This window comes from Stegastes partitus, unplaced genomic scaffold, assembly GCF_000690725.1.
Source record: "Stegastes partitus isolate 25-593 unplaced genomic scaffold, Stegastes_partitus-1.0.2 Scaffold208, whole genome shotgun sequence".
NCBI classification, from domain to species: Eukaryota; Metazoa; Chordata; class Actinopteri; family Pomacentridae; genus Stegastes; species Stegastes partitus.
The window spans coordinates 42,068-61,994 of record NW_007577939.1 but is presented as its reverse complement, the minus strand read 5'-3'; the positions used below and the strand labels follow the sequence as shown (position 1 = coordinate 61,994).

The following is a 19,927-nucleotide window of genomic DNA, read 5'->3' as shown; positions in this document are numbered from 1 at the left end:
ACATGGAATTGTAAGATCGACATTGCAACATTGCCTTTACTGCATGTAGACTGATTCTGTTTGTTGATACAACTTCATGATGAATAAAGAGTGCTTGGTTAGATACATTGGATCATCCTGATGATGCAAATATGGCATTATTGTCATGTAAGAAAATGCATATGTTTTTGTTACCTTAATGCAGAGCAAATGAGTGTAAATAAACAAGTTAATATTTAACATATATTTGTTAATATGTTGCGAACCCCCATCCTTGCTGTCCTATTGCTTTATAATTAATTATTCACTTTTGTGAGGTGTACCAAAACCTATTGTTACAGGAAATGCATAATTATAACGTAATGATGCTATTTCAACATCTTATTTGCAACAAAAACTCACGTGGAAGTGATCACTATGAAATATTAATAAATATACATAAAGGTTTGTAGTTACAGAAGGAAGAATAATTGAATAATTTATAATAAATTGTTTTATTCCTAATTATTTTACTTACTTGCTTTTTTTTCTTGCTTTAATATTTTCTGCAATGAAGGGGATTATGTACTTGTTTAATTTTGGCCCACATGGAATTCAGTATTTATCTCCCTCACCCACATTCCTGCACTCTTGCCTTCATCAATAATGCATCCAAGATCAGGATCCCCTCTCTCTCCACTGGTATTCATTCATTATGCAGAGGAGAGACTGTCGTTTACTTGGCCAACATACAGTTCTCTCCATCACCCACTTTCTACTTCTGTTTTTATTCTTCTATCAGATTTATTCTATGCATTCACCTTCTGTATGTTCCTTCACACACAGCATAGAACTATACAGAGGTTATAACTAATGAGAGCATCAGAGAGAGAGAGAGAAAAAGCTACTGAAAGGTAGGTAGGTAACTACGGAGGGAGAGGAGGGAAGGAGGGAGAGAATGAGTCATAGCTCGTCCCACAGGACTGAGTGGGCTGGCTGAGTGGAGGAGGATGGCGTCAGCAGTAGGCCTGACAATTTAAGAAGACACATTAAAAGAGGAAGAAAAAGAGAGGGAGAGAGAGCTAACATTTAGAGAGAGAGAGAGAGAAAGTGGAGGAAGGTAGGAAGGGGTATCCTCGTAGCACTGAAAGAGAAACGAGAGGAGGAGGCAGGGAGAAGGACAGAAAGAGACATAGATGGAAGAAGAGAAACCCTGTCTTCCGCTGCATTTGACCATTTATGTTTCCCTCATCTGTGTTTTTGTGCCTCCAGGATATCATTTTGTCTGTGGGTCAAGATGCTGTCGTCATCAAAGTTCTTGGCTTTCTTTTTCTAAGCCACACAGTCACTTACTCCTTTTTATATAACCAATACTCCAGAAAATGATATTTTGGAGTATTGACCAATGATGTATCTATCCATGTTTTTTGGAAGTGAAGAACAGTATCTGCTTTAGTACAAATGTGCCTGGACTGTTCCTCTAAAGTCCCTAGTGCTCTGCCGGCCCCCTCCGTCCCCTCCCTGTGTGAAATTGTGCAACCGACGCAAAGGGGAATCCTCTCTGACACAGACAAGCACTGGTACGCACCCACTGCGAGAGATGCTGATATATAATATGTGCAGGCACTGAGCTTGCACAAACTCTGCCATTAGTACACACACATCAGCCTCCGCTCTGCGAAGACATAACCTTGCTGCCTTTTGCGAAATGGGTTCTCTCTGACGTCAAATGGGCGAGGTGCGCAGCTGAATACAGAGGAGCTGAATTGGGTCGAGCTGCCTGTGTGTGTCTCTCCCACTGCTGTCTGTGGGTTGGTACGTGCTTGCTCACTCGTGTTTGCAGCATTCTGTGCTTCCATTCACCTTTGATTCAGCCTCTGCAGAGAAAATGGAGAGCCATGTTTGCTATGCATGCTTCTCCATTATGAAATCTGAAATAATGCAGTGAATGAAATAAATAATTGATCATAGTAGCAGCGCTTAATAATTACCCAAACAGAATTGTAGCAATATACAGTGCTTATTCTCTGTTCACTTTAACTCTGGCTGCCATTCATGAAATAAGAGAACAGATGGCCTCTTTAGATTCATCTGTCCATTTGTGCTCTGTCTGTACTATGACTTTTAAATTGTAATTTAAACAGTGAGACTTGATCAACTACTGTTTATTATTAACTAATTAATGAGGTGCTATCTAATGGATTGTCATGATGTGGTAAAAAAAAAAAAAAAGTTTTTAAAAATCCCCATTATATTCGATTTATGATAATGAGTTAGAGAAAATCTGCAAATCCCCACACTGAATGATCTGGAACCTGAATACAATACAGTTATTATTATTATTATTATTATTATTATTTTATTACACATATTAATTGATTATTAAGATTGGTTTTAGATTTGTCTTTGGATCCACTAATTGTTTAATTTTGTGTTAACGATAACATTTGGCCAAATGTCACCTGTTTTAAGAACTAAACGCTCAAACGGTAGATTCTAGCTCCCAATTTAATGATGTCTGTCAATTAGTGAGACATTAGTTGACTGATAAGTTAATCAGTTAATAAGACTTGCCACAGATAATCGCTCTGCTCTAACCAGCTGCCATGCAGTAGAATTCCTCTCACTTCTCTGGCTTGCCTGGCTGCTAACTATTGCTGAGACCCTGACCCAGCTTGACCTGGGGCAGCTAAATTTGACAGTGAGCTCAAACCTGTGCAAAATATTTAGTCCAGCTCACCTCCTGTCTGAAGTGGTTATATGCATTCTGTCTGCCTCAAGACAAACACACACTTACACACACAGTGTTGTCCAGGCAGATAGTTCTTTCTGTGTGTTTCACTCACTGGCCCTCTCACTCGCACAGCTCAGTCAGGGCTCCCCCATTCGCTGTTTTTGATGTGGTAACCTGACCCAGTGGACAGGGCGATGTATGACCTGTGTCTCAGCTGGTTGCCTGTCATCAGGAGGGCCCATGTAAGTCTACAAGGCAGGAAGTGCACATGATGGAGTGCCCTGACTTTTGTTTCATATATTCACCTTGTCAGATAGCATGATGTGCAAAGTTAAATTACTGTCCTGAAGACAGATAAATTCATACTGACACCTGTAGCTGTAATGTTGTCTCGGAGATCAAACAAAGTGTCTGAAGGAAGCGCTAACATGGTTGTCAGTAATGTCATTTGATTGTTGAACTATCTGGTAATAATTCAGAGTGGCATGCAGAGGATGGAGATGTGTACAGAATTTTGAATGTGAAGAAATATGCATGCTAAGTTCAGAAAAAAACTCTTACAAAATGCAAAACTAGATTTATATAGAACTGATATAAAATTGCACAATGGCGAGATTAGTCTGAAAATTGTATCAATTATCTTTTCAGTACTTGATGAAAATATCCAAACCCTGCTGTATTTCACAAGTCAGTTAGTGGCTTTATGAGGCTAATTTGATGTGAATAACTCTTTTGCTATGATGTAACTGGCCCATGTCCTGTGTGAATCAGCTACCCTGCTGCATATCTTCAGCCACATGTGACGATTCAGACAGTTGCCAGAGAGATGTCAGCATAAGGCCCACCAACACACTGACTGAACTGGGACACAACAGGCAGAGAGCAGTGCTGCTGCTGGTATTGTAGTTGTTGAGTCTGCAGTGTACAACTCATATTATGACTCGGGCCCGACCGATTTATCAGCTGGCTGATTAAATTGGCTGATTATAGCCCTTTTCAAAATAATCAGCATCGGCCAGAGTTTTGCTGATTAAACGCCGATATATTCTTCATTTCTCATAAAACAGTAAATGCTATTAAGCGTCACAGTCGCTTTCATACATTGATTTTTTACCATTCGATTTTGTACAAAGACAAATACTCTCCAAGGCGTGTAAAAACACTTCAGCAACGCCACGAAAAGCTCCGTTTTTGCTGCTGCTTGTTGTAAACACTTCGTTTATGGACGTACAGCAGTAAGATCACTCACTCTGCTGCAAATTCTGATACCAAAACAGCGCATAGAGTGCTCACTCGGTTTTTCAGAAAACTACAGAAAACAACATTTTAAACTTTTTATCCAACTCTTTAACAAACTTAAGTAACTTAATTTTTTATTAACTTGTTCTCATCAACACAGTCTGACACAGAACGACCGTTCATCACTCCGTCAGCTGCAGGCCAAGGTGATAAGGAGTAGTGATGTGAACGCAGAGGAGATAGATAGATAGATAGATAGATAGATAGATAGATAGATAGATAGGAACCGTCATGATAACATGTCACTCTTAGTTTTACTTTTGTCAGAAAACACTATAACGTGACACAGGCTGCAACAGCAACTCATTTTGTGTGTTGTTATGGAGTAACATTAGTGTTGGACTATTTGTGACCATTATATATTTAAAATGCAACTCTGTCAAAGATGACATATCCTCTGGTTTTTCTTTTGGTCCATATGGGTCATGCCTTCATTGGAAAGAAAATAATGGAGTAGAGAAAATGTGATTCAACGTTAAAGGGCATCAGAGGGCTGCATAAATAATGTTCTGCCAGTAACTTCACTTGTAATGTTGCTTATATACAGCATGCACCTATGGCCTAAATGTAAAGATAAATTCATCAGTACAACTGGTAGCTATATTCATGCATGCTCCACAGAAAGACAAATACACAATGCAAATTTAAAATAAAATACCCCATGTTACAGACATATCTGTTTGAAAAACTTTTTTTTTTTTTTTTACTGATGCATATGATGTTCAATGCTTTGTTGCATGTTTTTGTACTTAAAAAATCCTCTCTGTTGTATAGTTAAACAAATACTAAAGGACAAAGTATTGTAAAACAGTAAAATGTTCTGCCTGTAATTCATATCTTTGTTGTTGTGAGCATTAAGGGACCATAAAAGAAGCTATTTTATTCATCATATATTTTCGAAATTATCTGTTTTTTTTGTTTTTTTTTTTGCTAAATATCGGCATCGGCCTCAAAAAATCCATATCGGTCGGGCCCTAATTATGACACAATGTAGCTAAGTTTGTATGTCTGGTTAACCAGTTGTGGAGAGTCTTAGGGACTAGATACTACAGCACTGTTGCAACATGAGGCCATACTACTGTGTTGACCTAATTACCATCAGCATTATTTTTCAACAACATCAGAGCAGCACTAAAGGAATAAATTCTAGAGGTTTAGTGGTGCAGTTGGGGAAGTTTGGTTCGTTGTGAAATTGGGTTGGTACACCCTGGGGTCCAAACTGTTACTGTCAGAAGTCTATTTATGTCTATGTACTTGAAATTCTAGAGTGCGAGTTCCACCTTGAACTTTTTGTCAGTGCACCGGTCTATCAGCTAAGTTGCATGCTGGTATGGTTAACCTTAAAGGATCACACGATCATTAATCTTCCATGTAATTATTAAACTTGTATGGTGTGTTAACCCACACGACTGGCCGTTCTGCATGGCTAGAACCTGCAGCTTCTCTACACTGTACGCATCAATTAGCTACACTGAGCATAGCTAAGGAAAGCTCTGTTGGGTTTTGTAGAATAAAGTTTACTCGAACAAGTGAACTTTGTCCTCAATTTTGGCTAAAGCGAGAATGACAGCATTACTTTGTGTAGTTTTAAGCAGAAATGTAACTTCTGGCTTCACTGTTATAATTTCATTATGACGTTGTTGCACTTGTCTCAATAGATCTTTTTATTATTTATTTCATACATATTTCTTTGCTGCTGCTAACGGGTAGCGGTGATTACGCTAGCAAATGGCATTCTTTGCATAATTTATTTCATGACTGAATCGCTTGTTCATATACGGGGATTCCCACTGATAGACAATTAAAATGAATGTAACAGAAAGTCGCCATATACTAGAGCCCGGTATACCCGTCTGCAGGGTAGACGGGATCAAAGTGGCAGACCGGTAAAGTGGTCTGCAGGGCTGAATGGGGTGAAAGCCACAGACCGGTATAGCAGGCTATAGTGTTGAAAGGGTTAAAAGGACATCATGCCTCCTTCCTTTCCTCATTTTGTGATGGCTAGCTTTTCACTTCGCCTTCCACTTTTGGCATTTGAAATGACTAAACACATTCAATGTTCAGTGCAGCTGGACAGTGAGTCTTATAAACTTCTTCCACTATGCGCCAAGCTTATTGCATTCATAGGATGCACACATCAGTGCATTGGGCTCTTTATCATGTTCCTCGAGCTGACCCTTCGCAATTTTTGCGGTGTAGTAGGATGCATTGTCCGCTACCATCATTTAGTACTGTTGCCATGCCAAGTCAGCAACAATGTTTAGGTCGGTGGTACATGTCAACATAACGTCCACATAATGTTAGGACCCAAGGTTTTCAAGTAAAACATGTCATTGTAATGAGATAAGTAATGTACACCTCACTGTCATTGGTTTTTCATGTTATAGCTGATCAGTGTATATTTTTGTGTTTTAAAGTGTCATTGTATTTGTTTAATTTATGCTGGTCAAGGCAACTGAAGCAGTCTTTGAAGAGTTTTTTTATTTTTATTTTTTCAGTATTCATCTCAGAGACCTAATCAGTTTAGCAGCACTAATATGACACTTTAATACTCGATGTCCCATGATTTGAATATAAGAGACCCCACATTGTTTTACATTCTAAGATTGCCTGAGCTTAAAAAGAAGGTGGATCACCCGCAGTTGCATATCCTAGTCTCTCACCTTTTCCTTTTCACCGTACCCGGTTCTTTCTGCTTCTGTCTTTCCTTTTGTCTCAGTCTGTGCACACTGCAATCCATGTATTTATTTTTAATATCATTTTTCTCCCTTCCCTTCTCACTGCTGCTCGCTCAACACAAATGGCAGCAGTTGAGAATGACGTTACCATCTCCTTGGCAACCCTGTGGGCTGGTGTGTGCGCGCGTGTGCGTGTGTGTTGAGGGAAGCTTGGGGGGAGTGTTGATGAGAGAGCTGAGGAAACATAAGAGAGAAATGGGTGGAGGAGAATAGGTAAAGCTGGTTTATTCATAAGCACCCTATTACTGGCTCTGATTCACAATTTGTCCTGCAGCCCCTCCCTGTCATTAAGCTAGAACACTCTGCTCAGCCATGAGATTTGAGATTGACACTTGAGATAAACGATTATCTTTGCTTTCTAATCCAAACGATTTGCACCATGTGTGCATGAATACACTGTAAGAAAGCAAAAGGAGGATATCATTTTGAAAACAAGTCATGCCTACATTACAGTGTGGCTGTATCCTGTGCTGCTGTATGGTAGACTTGTGTAAGCAGAGTGGGGTTGGGGCATGTGGGTGTCCTTGTCAATGATGTAGTGTAATGCTGCTGATACTGCTGCTGATGACGCCTTTGCTGTTGCATTGCCTGGGTCTTTCCCACACTGGGAATCCCTGCCTCGTTTGTTCACTCATCTATTCAACAGCACAGCATTGTGGTACAAGCAGGGACACACATGAATGGCACTCATCCACGCTGCATGCATACATGCTAGCCGTTACATTTCCGATGCCCGCGCCTGTGTGTGATTACATCATTATTGCATATCTGTGTGTATGCAGGATTTGCTACTTTTCATCTATATTTCAACAAGGCTGCACAGATAATGCTGTTCTCGACCCTGTGACACAGAGAGCATAGGCTTGTACGACCAATGGATTGTTATTCACTGGTGACTGGGTGCCTGTATGTTTAAAGACATTAGTATTTACCCCAAAGCAATTTTTAGTTCTGTTTCATGTGCCAAATGTGAATTTGTTTGATGCCATTAGAGGATATAAATGTGAGTAAGATCATCATAATTAGTTCTGTAGTCACTTTTATTGATGATAATTTACCCAAATATAAGCTGTTTTTGTGTGATGAAAGTTAAATTAAGAGGAGTTTACAAGGACAACAATGGATTTACAGAAAAATCATGCTTTATGCATGTATTTTGTGTGTTCTACCAAAGGAGATGAGTTAATGCAGAATAGGTCAGACAAATGTTGGCTATGATCTGGTTCTAGTTCTGCATTAAATTCGTAGGTGTATGGTGAAATGCCAGTATATTGGCTAGCCTCATTAGAATATTGGCAAGGGTGTTAATACACAAAATACTCAAAGTCAGAGCATGTGCAGTGCATTACTGTATAGTTCTTAACTAGCAGTAATAGCTAATGATACTCAGGTAAAGAAATACAACTATAGTTGACATGGCAGTAATTTTCAGTGCACTTGGCTGTGCTCGATGGTACGTCTTTCTACAAGGGAGAAATTTTGAATGGGAAAACCACATCTTTAACTTGCTTTCTCTCAGAAAACATATTTTCCATTCATAAAAGCTGGTGCCCACACTGTACTTGTTATTTAACCAATGCCAAAGTCCAATAATGAACAATTTAGCAGATTAAACCTAGTTTTAGATGGTAATGTTTAACCAGTCGCCTCTGAGCTTTCTACTGCTTTGTCCCCCACCCTGCAAGAATTAGGAGCAGGAGCAGCAGCGGCAGCAGCAGCAGCAGCGATGAGTCACTCAGTGTGTGAAACATGACGTCATCCGTGTCTTCCTCCTCTGCTCTTGGTGTCCAGGGCTCCTGACTGTAGGACAGACCATGCTGCTGCACTAAGCCGGAGGGAGAGAGGAGAGAAGAGAAAGAGGCCCCAGAGGACCGCTGAGGTGGTGGCTGGCCTGTTGGTGTGCCCCTCCCCCTTGTCTGGCTGGCTAACTGCTGCCTCTTCAGTTCACCTGATCGCTGTAAATATCGTGTTTTTTTTTCACATGTGCATGTTTATTTTCCTAATCTTATTTGACTAAAGATGTGTCTTTTGGACCAGGTTTGTACTCAAAAGTGAAAAGTGGACGTCAAAATACTTAATTGTTTGTTTTATTACAAAATGGATCTTTAGAAAAGTACATTCTAAAACAGATTTTTATGAATGGAATGAAAGAGTTGTGGCTTACTCTTAAATGCCTTAGTGCAGAAAAGAGTCGAGATGATGAAGCAGTTGTCCTGGGTATGCTTTTTCTCATTCAGGTCCTTCTGTTTACATCCCTTTACTAGCCCTCATGTCAGTGCATCCGCTTGGATGAAAAAGTCTTGTCTGTATCTTCCATTAGAGTTGAGTTGCCACTAGGGGCAGTGTAAATGTCACACTGGGTCATGTTGAGATCTGACAGTAGTTTACATTTTGTTCTTACTTTAAAAATAAACTTACTTTTATTACTAGTTGTAAATTGATATCAATAACCCTAAATTAGTAGACAACTATGTAGGTACTTGCCCTACATTATTTGTATCTGTTTAGAATAATCTGAACTTTTTTTTTTTTTTTTAACCAAAATGACGCAGTTTATTCTAACCATGTGGTAAAACAAACACGATGAATAATTAAATATTTATGTTGCAGGGAACAATAATTACTAATGACTCAGTAAATTTGCCATTTTTTGACAGTTTGGACATTTTTTTTCCTTTTTATGTTGTGTTTCCTTACAGCACCACCCCAAAATCTAAGGCTTGCTATGGACTGCACTTCGCCCCCTGCTGCAGCCCAACCCAGTACACTACCTTAGTGGGTTCCCCTCGACTTTCTGTGTGTGGTTCCTAGCCAGACTCACAGTACAAAGTCCAGCACAGATCTGGTACCACCTACAGGTAGATGATGTAAATGTATACTTGCACACACAAACTACATAGGTCTTTGTTTTTTGGTTATTGTTGAAAAATTTGCATTCGCTCTGTCAGAGCTTTGAATTTCTTTCTCTTATCTCCTACCTCTTTTCTCTCAGCCACTCCTGGGTCCTCCACCCAACCCCCTCCCCACTCCACCCTCTCCCCCTCCCTTAAGAAGATGTCAGTGAGCCTGACAACAGACATCCAGCAGGAGGGAGAGAGTGGGCCACTTATCGAGCCCTGCAGTCGAGGCAAGACCTCCCCTCAACCACAGGGCACAAAGGAAGGGACAGGAGACGGCCTGGAGCCTGATGATAGCTCCCCACAGGATGCACAGGTTGGTGGAGGTGACCATATATGTTAGTGTTGGTTCGAGAGATACTGGACCGTAACAACAGCATACAGAGTGGCAGTGGCAAGAGCAGGTGCAGCAACAGGTCCCCTGCAACGCCTAGTAAAAATCCAGTCTGGCCATCCTGCCGAATCCTGTCTGAGGAAGTAAAGCTACAACAGGAGCTGGATTTGGCTAAATGTTAAAGTAAATTACCTCAACATAACTGCTTTTAAACTATCTGTGTTGTAGCATTGTAGCCTGTAGTTTCTCTGTGCATTGCATTGTAGCCACTGAGCTAGCCTCCACTGAAACCTGCATTATAGGCATTGTGGGAACATTGATAAATTATAGTGTCTGATGAAGAAAGCCATTTTCTTTCTATTTTAAATGAAACAATTTAGAGACTGACCAATCTGAATTTAAAATTTAGTTGTTTAGTTTTCCCCATGTTCACAGCCACCTACAGCAAACTTACTTCAAAAACATGGATGGCGTCAACTTCTTTGGGACTACAGTTCCACAGACCTCCGACAACACACAGTGACCATAATTGGGTTTTCAAAAGGATCCCTTACCTCGATACAATTTGGAATGATGAGTCACTGGCGTGTCCTTGGTCTGGGAAAAGAGTCTCCTCCTAAGTATATTGCCATCCGGGTCACGGCACCATTTGTTGAAGAAATTTTACTCATAGTCCTCATGTGAAGTTTGCTGTAGTGGGTGTTTATTAGTATTCCGGTATACGGAACATCTGCAGAGTCACACATTTATAGGGTAAGTCAGAGGGTAGGGGGGGCCTGTATGTAAATACAGAGGTGAATAGAGGTAAATTAACATACAGTTGCTAATCAAGTGACCGGAGGTAAGGGGACAATGAACAACAGGGGGTGGAATCGGGTGCCTGTGACAGGAGGTGGGAAAACACATGGCAACAGGGAATGAATTCAGGGGTCTGTGACCATCAAAATAAAAGAAAATGGCTTTCTTCATCATGTCTTACAAATTAAAAACGATTTGCACCAGGTGAAGCATTTTAGGTACAATTGGACCTTTAAAGGGAGAGGGTTGGGTTTTCACATGAGTGTAAAAAGGGGTGCAATGTAGAAGTGCAATAAATATATTTTGTCTCTAAAATCAGTGAATAATTATCATCAAAAGGCTGATCGTAATCTCAATGTTGATTGAAATATTCGTGATTACCATTATGGCCATAATTATGTGAACTATTTTGACTACACAAAGTATGCTGAGTATGCAAAGCCAGATACTGTCAGCAGTGCCTTGCAGTTGTTGTCACTACACAAGGCAACACGACCAGTTTGTTTGACCATTTAAAATAGCACCACGAAGCTTTGTATCATGTGGCCAAAGCCAGCTCTGAATACCACACAAAGCAAAAAAATTACTTTGGATGCCTAGAAAAGTTTAAACAGATGCAGATGCATTTACCTACAAAATAACCCCACTCATTCGAGAATGATTAATTCTTTCCAAATAGATTTCTTAAAGCCATCTGGTGAAAATCCCTGTATTTTTTCATACTGCATCATTTATCATAGAAAATCTAAATATCACCTATCACCTATTTCTAATATGGTGAAGCACTACTTTACAGTTTTTTAAATTTTCATCATTTCATTAATTTATTATTTTATGGCAAATTGTGGAGATTCAGTGGTATTAATACCAACTAACAAATCTATAATATCGTGACATCCCTTCTCTGATGTCACATTTTTTTCTGCTCTGTGTGAGATGAGTCCCACCCTCGTGCAAACAGGCAGCAACACAGAGATCAAAGATATTGAGAGAAAAGCAGAGAGATCTAAAAATTACCACTGACAACCAGGTTTCATGGGGGCATCCCTTGTCAGCTGTGTGGTTCGCACTATTGTATTTATCAGAATGATAACAATAACTACATTTTCTTGTTTACCTGCCAATAATATTTCAGTCACAAATATACAATGCATCCCCATTTCTCTTTACCAGTGTTTCTAGAGATGGTTAGACAGAAGGGTTTTTATACTGATGGATGCACACCTAGTTTTTCATTGTGCACATTTGTCTGAGTTGTACACACAATTGCATGCTGAAAAAATTTACATTTCAGTTTTAGCCAGCTTTCAGATATAATAATTTTGGATATTGTTTAACACTGATTGAGAAATCCCTGTCAGTCCTTAACACTGCTGACACAGTAAAACTTTCATGGCCTGAAATCTGTCAAATGTCTTTAAACCTACTTGTTTAGGTATATACAAGATCAAGAAGTCAGATATCTGCTGGAGAAAGCTACCCGTTAACTGCATGTAAAAACAGACGCAGGAACTTCCACTCACCCCTACATTGTTTTAATCCAGCACATAGTTTGAATATTCATAGGTACAATATGTACATAAGAAACAAAATCAAATTTCTACTGTTACAGTGTCTGTTGATGTCAGTGTCTTACCAGATGTGTTAATGTGCACCTAATATATTTTATATAGTCAAATATATTGGTAGGTAAATATTTTTAAGTTAATTATTATGCCTATTTATTGTGCACCTTATTATTAAAATTTGTAAAATAACAAATTCTATTTGCAGAAGCGGGCTCCTAACCACAGCCATGGCAGGAAAAGGGCCAAGGTAAGTCATTTGTGGACAATGATTTATCAGTTTGGTTTAAACTTAGGAAGATGAATATGCGATTTTGTAACTCACCCAAATAACTTCATAGTCTTGCTCCTTGAACTAACCCTCTTGCTGGTTCGTTGTATAAGATGACCTGATTAACATGATTAACTTTCTAATCCTGTCAACGACACTGGACCACCTTCTTTTTGTCATTGGCTTAAAATATTAAGTCCGATGAGAGGGTTAACCCTATATAGGGCACTCATTGAAATACTTGGAAAATGAAAATTTCAACCCTAGGGTGTTATTGAAGGATATTTCAAGATATTTTTACTTTTGTGACTTAAAAAAAAAAAAGAAATAAAATGTTGCAAATCAAGATCAATAAAGTTACCATATATGGTAACTTGCCCGTCTACGGTTAAGGAAAAAAAGGGAATTTATAATAAATTAAAGAAAAGTAACAAACTGTAAAAAACATTTATTTAGAAACATTTTAGTTTAAGGTAATGATACTTACACAACACAACCAGTAACAAAGTATTTATAAAGTGCTTGTCAAGTTCATTTAGGAACATTTTTCTTGGGGTAGTGGTATTAGCACTAATCTCAAAAAATAAATCAAGCTGGAGTTCAGTGCAAACCAGTAACAAAGCGTTTATAAAGTGCCTGGAACATTTGTTTAGTGACATTTTTTGTAAGGTAGTGATATTGGCACTAATGTAAAAACTAAATCAAAGTGCACTTGGTTCTTCAACCTGAAGGAGAGACACAAGGTGGACATATTGAATGTCCAAGGAAGTTACCAAATCTGGTCACTTGCCCCATGAAGGCTTAAAAGTAGGTGTTTTGTAGTGACCTAAGTTAGGCTATGAGAAAAATACACTTGAACTAGTTAAATTTGTTAAATAGATGTGGGTTTTTGCCAAATAAGATTATTTGGGTGAAATGACTTGTCAGCAGGGTGAGTGAGTAATGTGGACACGGTAGAGCCGCACTTTTATTAAGACTTCACTTATAGTTTTACAGAATTGTCATCACTGTATAAATTAATTGTTAACATGAACTTTTTGGTCAGTTACTGTTATTGGACTTTAATTGAAGAAATGTATAATTATTATTTAAATATACAGTAGCTCTCCTACATTGACCTTACCTTACTTATTCCACGGAGGTATAAATATATGTGTGTATACACACACACAAATGTAGATGTCAAGGCAGCAGTTGGTCGTACTTGATCATGAGAGTTCAAACCCATCACTGTGTGTTTTGGGGGTGTTTTCGAGCGCAAGATGTCCTGCTTAACCCGCCCTTAATGTTGTCTGTAAAAGGGATTAAATTAAATTGCTCGTCACAGTGAAAACATCTTCTTGAATTTGGCTCGTCCGTCATTCAGTTTGCTCTTGGTTTTAGTACATAATCCACAAAGGGACAGTGTACTTATCAGCTATGATGCATTGAAGCTCTGTATGTTCTCTGTGTCTCAGTTCAGTACCTCCCCCATTCCTCTGGGAATGCTATTACCAGTCATTATTCCAGGATTTATGTAACCTTTACACTCTTACAAGGACTTGAGAAATATTTAGGCTTGTGCTGGTGCTATGAAAACACAAAGTAATAGCTGAAATGTATGAGCTGCAGCAATAGACTTAACTTTTAAAATTAAGTAAAGAACATTTTCTCTTCCTATATAAAACATCAGGAGATTACACACATAGCTATATATGATGGGATAACCTCTGTTCAACCTGTTTCACCTCCAGTATTGAGAGTTAGAAGATAGATTATAGTTTTTTTTTTTCATTGTTTATTTCTCTACAAAATTTCTAGTCTGATACAGATTTTTTGCAGGGAATAAAGATGGGGGGGGGGGGGGGGACAAACGATACTAAAATACTGTAGTAACGCGCTTTAAAATATTAGTATTAACTAACTTTATTGTTAATTGTTAATTTTTTATTTAAAGAGATAGAAGAGATTAGCATTAGCATTTTCTATCTATTTTTTGTCTTGCTTTTATACAGGAAACAATACATTTTTGTGTAAGCCAACATAAATCTGGATAAAAATTCTGTTTCAGTCTAATGCCAAACTGAAGCTCGTACGGAGTCTGGCAGTGTGCGAGGAGTCCTCTGGTCCCTTCTCCAATGATGGACCTCCAGAATCGGTACCTTTCCTCTTTTCTAACCATAACCATTTACGATAACCTTTGTCCATAACACGCTGTCACCCCAGCCTACAATTTTTTATTTTTCTTTTTGTCTGCAACGCTGTTTTTTGTATGAGTAACAGTCCTTAATAGGCTAAACAACAGTAGAATGATAAAAGTGGCCATCTATTTTTATTATAATGGCATTTGTTGTTGTTGTTGTTTTGTTCAGGATATCATCCAGCTTCACATCAGCTGTCCGTCAGACAAAGAGGAGGAAAAGTCTTCAAAAGACGAGTATGAAAATGAAGAGAAGGAAAAGAAGGATAAGACTCCCAGAAAGATGTTGTCACGTGGTAAGATATAAATGTTTGTGATTAGATTTGTTTTGTAGCTGGTTGTTCTTGTCCTCATATACAAAGTGTCAACATCAGTTTTGGTGACATGCTTACTTCTACACAAGACTGAAAACCCTGCACACAAGTACAGTCAGTACTAAATGACAGTGTCAGCTGCCCGTGTCCTGCATTAGTGCATTTTAAAAAGCTTTTGTCATGTCATGACTATTGCATTCAAATGTAATGGCTACTGTTTGTTTTAATAGCCAGACTAATATGATGTCAAGCTAATTTCTCTGAAAGATAATGGGGTCCCTCACTCTTCTTTTTTTAATTTACCTACCTCACTGTCTCTCTCTGCAGAGGCCCTCAGGTGTCATCAGACTGAGAGCAGTAGAGATGAAATGGCTAGCCCAACTGTCTAGTGTAGTGGAAAATAGTGGAAAATGATCCCCTGAAGAGTGTGTTTGTGTGTGTGTATGAGGTAGCATGGAAGAACTGCTAGCTGGTGTCTCATGCTATTTGCTTTTGATGTTTATCCTACTTGAACAACCTCGAATGTTGTTGCTGGTGTGTTGGGATGCCATTTTAAGAGCTATGCTTAGCACATTCTGAGTTTGTTCTTTCTGTTTCACTTGCACTTACACAGCTTTTTCAACCTTTTCTCCTTCTCACCTGATTCTTTTCGTTTTTCCTCATTCTGGTAGATTCCAGTCAGGAATACACTGACTCCACGGGCATTGATGTTCACGAGTTTCTGGTCAACACACTGAAAAACAATCCCAGGTATGAAAATGATTACCACAGTGAAATTATAAGAGCACAACAGTAAATGAAGTGAGTGGGATAGATCTGTCTTGTTCATATTTGTTGATTTAATAATTTACATATTTGTTTAAAACTGTCTTTTGGCATATCAAACAATAGAAATATATCAATAAACTTTCAACAGAGTTTGTATTTAAATTGTATATTTTTCTTAACAATGTATTCCAATATTATATCTGCTTTTATTGAGTAGTTGCAATAGTTCAATATTTATTGCAGATAAACTAAAACAAGCACATATTTCATCTCTTAGTTTTCATAAAGTAAAATTTTTGTCTCATTGATGTAAATGTGCAGCATGAACTGCAACATGCATTGACATGAGGACGAATCACCTAATTATCCAGAAGAACCACTATATAGTGCACACTGTTAAAGAGAAAGATCACAAGGGTCTTTGTATTTACTGTCAAGTAATAATTTTTTTTCTTAGAAATGGAAGTATAAGTCCCGACCTTTATCCTGTCCAGACATGTACATAAAGTGTTAATAAAAGTTGTCATGTAGCAACAAAAATGGTAAGATTTTTGAGTGCAGATGTTTAAAAACTAATAAAACTGCAGGCAGAGTTTAGGAAACTTGTTAAAAAAGTTTTGCAAGCATCTCATCATAATGGTACAGTGGTGGTATGTTTACTGCACTTTCGTCACTGAGCCACTCCCCCACTGATTTCTCTCCTTGCTCTCTTTCCCCCTTTGGCCCACCAGGGATCGAATGATGCTGCTCAAACTAGAACAAGATATCCTGGAGTTCATTAATGACGACAAGTAAGCAACGTCCTTCGTAACACTCACTTGTACTTAAATTTAGCCCTCCTGCATTCATTCCTTGTTATTTATAGATTGCTTAGGTAATGGGATGAATATGTTAAGTTGTATATGACACACTGTATTTATCCCTTATGGGGCATATATAGACTGACTGTAATTTTGGCTATGACTCTGTCTTTCGAGCTAACCAAAATAGTGTTAATAGCCTTATGAATTAGGATTTGAATTTGCTCTCAAAGTCACAACTCAGATTTTTTTTTTTTAATTACTTGAACTTATTAAAGAGGCTACTTCATGTTTAGAACAAACATAACCCTATTTCTCAAACAGTTTTACATGTTAAAAAAGTAGAATAAACGTTCTGCGTTCAACAGAAAGAAAGAAAATATCTTGGTAAATTAGCAATTAAAATACTTTGCAATGCTATGTTGAAATAACATGCTCCCTCTTTTTTGCAGTAACCAGTATAAGAAGTTTCCTCAGATGACTTCTTATCACCGTATGCTGCTGCATCGCGTGGCTGCCTACTTTGGCATGGACCACAATGTGGATCAGACGGGCAAAGCTGTCATCATCAACAAGACAGGCAACACACGCATGTGAGTGTACTTTCTGACTTTAGTTCAAACGTAGAATACTAAAGTTACTCAGAAAGGGAATCTACTTAACACATAACTGGTTGCATCTTACTTTGGTTTGCTTTTTTAGTATTGTATATCTACTCAGTGCGGTCTGTTCAGCCTTTTGCTATATTTGAATGTTTAGTACCAAAAAATTTGGATGCAAATAAATGAAAACATTAAAAATAATTAATAAAACACACCTAATACACAATTTTCTCATAAACTTCCAATACACAGCCTTAAGGGAACACACAGTAACAAAACCACATGGCTGAGACGACTGTAGCAGCACAGGAAAAACAGCATTAAGACAACTGTAGAATCTAGCAACCATAACCTTAAGGGGTATGAAGAACAACCTGTGCCTATCTGCCAGAGAAACAACATGTAACTTAACGGAAAGTTTGTAACTATCAGTATCATATGAGAAAAAATGATTCAGATACGGATTTTATTTTGGCCCTACAGGCGCTTAAAGATTCAAGCCAACAACATAATGGAAGGTATACACAATACCTTTCACAGTATGAGTTTGAGACACTTTAGACAAAGAGAGAAATAGAGTAAAAAAAAAAAAAAAAAATCACTGATCAATACCATCATTTGATGGTAATTAAAAATGGTAAGGAAATCAATTTACAGTCACTGATGTTCATCTAGAGGCTTATGGGAAAACCACCAACACAAATTGCAAATGGTCAGTTACAAATGCACAATTTAAAGTTTTCTATAACACCTCTGACATGCAAACCATCAAGTACAATTTGCCATTTGCACCAGTATTAGAAAGCACTGATCTCCATGCATTCTTATCTTTTTCTTGGCTGCTGGGTAAAATTTAAAATCATATTTCATATTGATGGCCCCTCACCAATTATAATCAGCTGTTAGTCTTCATTTTCTAAGGAAGAACAGTTTATCTTGCATAGCAATAGCATGTTTAAAGCTGAAATAGTAATGAAAAGATAAGCTACATTTCTGTTGATGTATTGATGATGCAACAGCAGTCAGACATGCCTTACAGCTTAGCTGTCCAAATGAATGTGTAAGAATTTGTTTTGGCATAGATTAAGAATCACTAACATTGCCATATTTACAGTTTGAAATCATTTTATACGCTCACCTTGCTTTTGTTTCTGTTTTGAATGTGTTAAAAGCATGTCTTTTGTCCTCTATCTGCTCTACAGCCCAGAGCAAAGGTTCTCTGAACACATCAAGGATGAACGTAATATGGACTTCCAGAAGAAATTCATCCTTAAGAGAGATGATGCTAGCATGGACAAAGATGATAATCAGGTAGGCTCATTTGTAATATTTGAAAGTTTGGTAGCTGCAACCATCATTTGTTTTAGTCATAAAAACTTTATCATGTAATCTTTAATAATGACCTTTTTTTTTTAAATTCATCCTTTATCCTGCTGCAGCATGGTGGATCTTGTTAATTTAACAGAAATAGAGGGATTTGATGACATTGGGCTGTCTGTTGTAGAGTCCAATCGATTTATCGGCTGGCCGATTAAATCGGCTGATTATAGCCCTTTTCAAAATAATCAGCATCGGCCAGAGTTTTGCTGATTAAACACCGATATATTCTTCATTTCTCATAAAACAGTAAATGCTATTAAGCGTCACAGTCGCTTTCGTACATTGATTTTGTACAATTTGATTTTGTACAAAGACAAATACTCTCCAAGGCAAAAGCGTGTAAAAACACTTCAGCAACGCCACGAAAAGCTCCGTTTTTGCTGCTGCTTGTTGTAAACAAGTCAAACTTTGCTCATGGAAATGATGAAGAGCTAAGATCGATTATGGACGTACAGCAGTAAGATCGCTCACTCTGCCGCAAATTCTGAAACCAAAACAGCGCATAGAGCGCTCACTGTGACGGTTTTTCAAAGAACTACAGAAAACAACTATAACGTGACACAGGCTGTAGCAGTAACAGCAACTCACTGTGTGTGTTGTTATGGAGTAACATTAGTGTCGGACTATTTGTGACCATTATATATTTAAAATGCAACTCTGTCAAAGATGACATATCCTCTGGTTTTTCTTTTGGTCCATATGGGTCATGCCTTCATTGGAAAGAAAATAATGGAGTAGAGAAAATGTGATTCAACGTTAAAGGGCATCAGAGGGCTGCATAAATAATGTTCTGCCAGTAACTTCACTTGTAATGTTGCTTATATACAGCATACACCTATGGCCTAAATGTAAAGATAAATTCATCAGTACAACTGGTAGCTATATTCATGCATGCTCCACAGAAAGACAAATACACAATGCAAATTTAAAATAAAATACCCCATGTTACAGACATATCTGTTTGAAAAACTTTTTTTTTTTTTTTTACTGATGCATATGATGTTCAATGCTTTGTTGCATGTTTTTGTACTTAAACAATCCTCTCTGTTGTATAGTTAAACAAATACTAAAGGACAAAGTATTGTAAAACAGTAAAATGTTCTGCCTGTAATTCATATCTTTGTTGTTGTGAGCATTAAGGGACCAAAAAAGAGACTATTTTATTCATCATATATTTTATAAATTAATCGGCCGATTAATCGGTTATCTGTTGATGTTTTTGGCCAAATATCACCATCGGCCTCAAAAAAATCCATATCAGCCGGGCCCTAGTCTGTTGCCTTTCCCAGA

At 38.0% G+C, this 19,927-nt stretch overlaps 1 protein-coding gene across 7 annotated transcripts in view; it reads left to right on the top strand.

The window, feature by feature from the left end:
- Positions 1 to 19,927, top strand: part of r3hdm2 (R3H domain containing 2) — a 65,668-nt gene that overhangs the window by 19,994 nt on the left and 25,747 nt on the right. For all 7 annotated transcript variants that reach the window (XM_008280718.1, XM_008280724.1, XM_008280721.1 and 4 more), the window contains 10 exons: positions 8,521 to 8,686; positions 9,429 to 9,587; positions 9,722 to 9,942; positions 12,532 to 12,573; positions 14,645 to 14,731; positions 14,946 to 15,069; positions 15,759 to 15,837; positions 16,587 to 16,646; positions 17,108 to 17,248; positions 18,460 to 18,568. In XM_008280718.1, coding sequence (XP_008278940.1) covers positions 9,784 to 9,942; positions 12,532 to 12,573; positions 14,645 to 14,731; positions 14,946 to 15,069; positions 15,759 to 15,837; positions 16,587 to 16,646; positions 17,108 to 17,248; positions 18,460 to 18,568 — 801 coding nt within the window. In that variant the 5' untranslated portion in view covers positions 8,521 to 8,686; positions 9,429 to 9,587; positions 9,722 to 9,783. The remainder of the gene's footprint in view (positions 1 to 8,520; positions 8,687 to 9,428; positions 9,588 to 9,721; positions 9,943 to 12,531; positions 12,574 to 14,644; positions 14,732 to 14,945; positions 15,070 to 15,758; positions 15,838 to 16,586; positions 16,647 to 17,107; positions 17,249 to 18,459; positions 18,569 to 19,927) is intronic.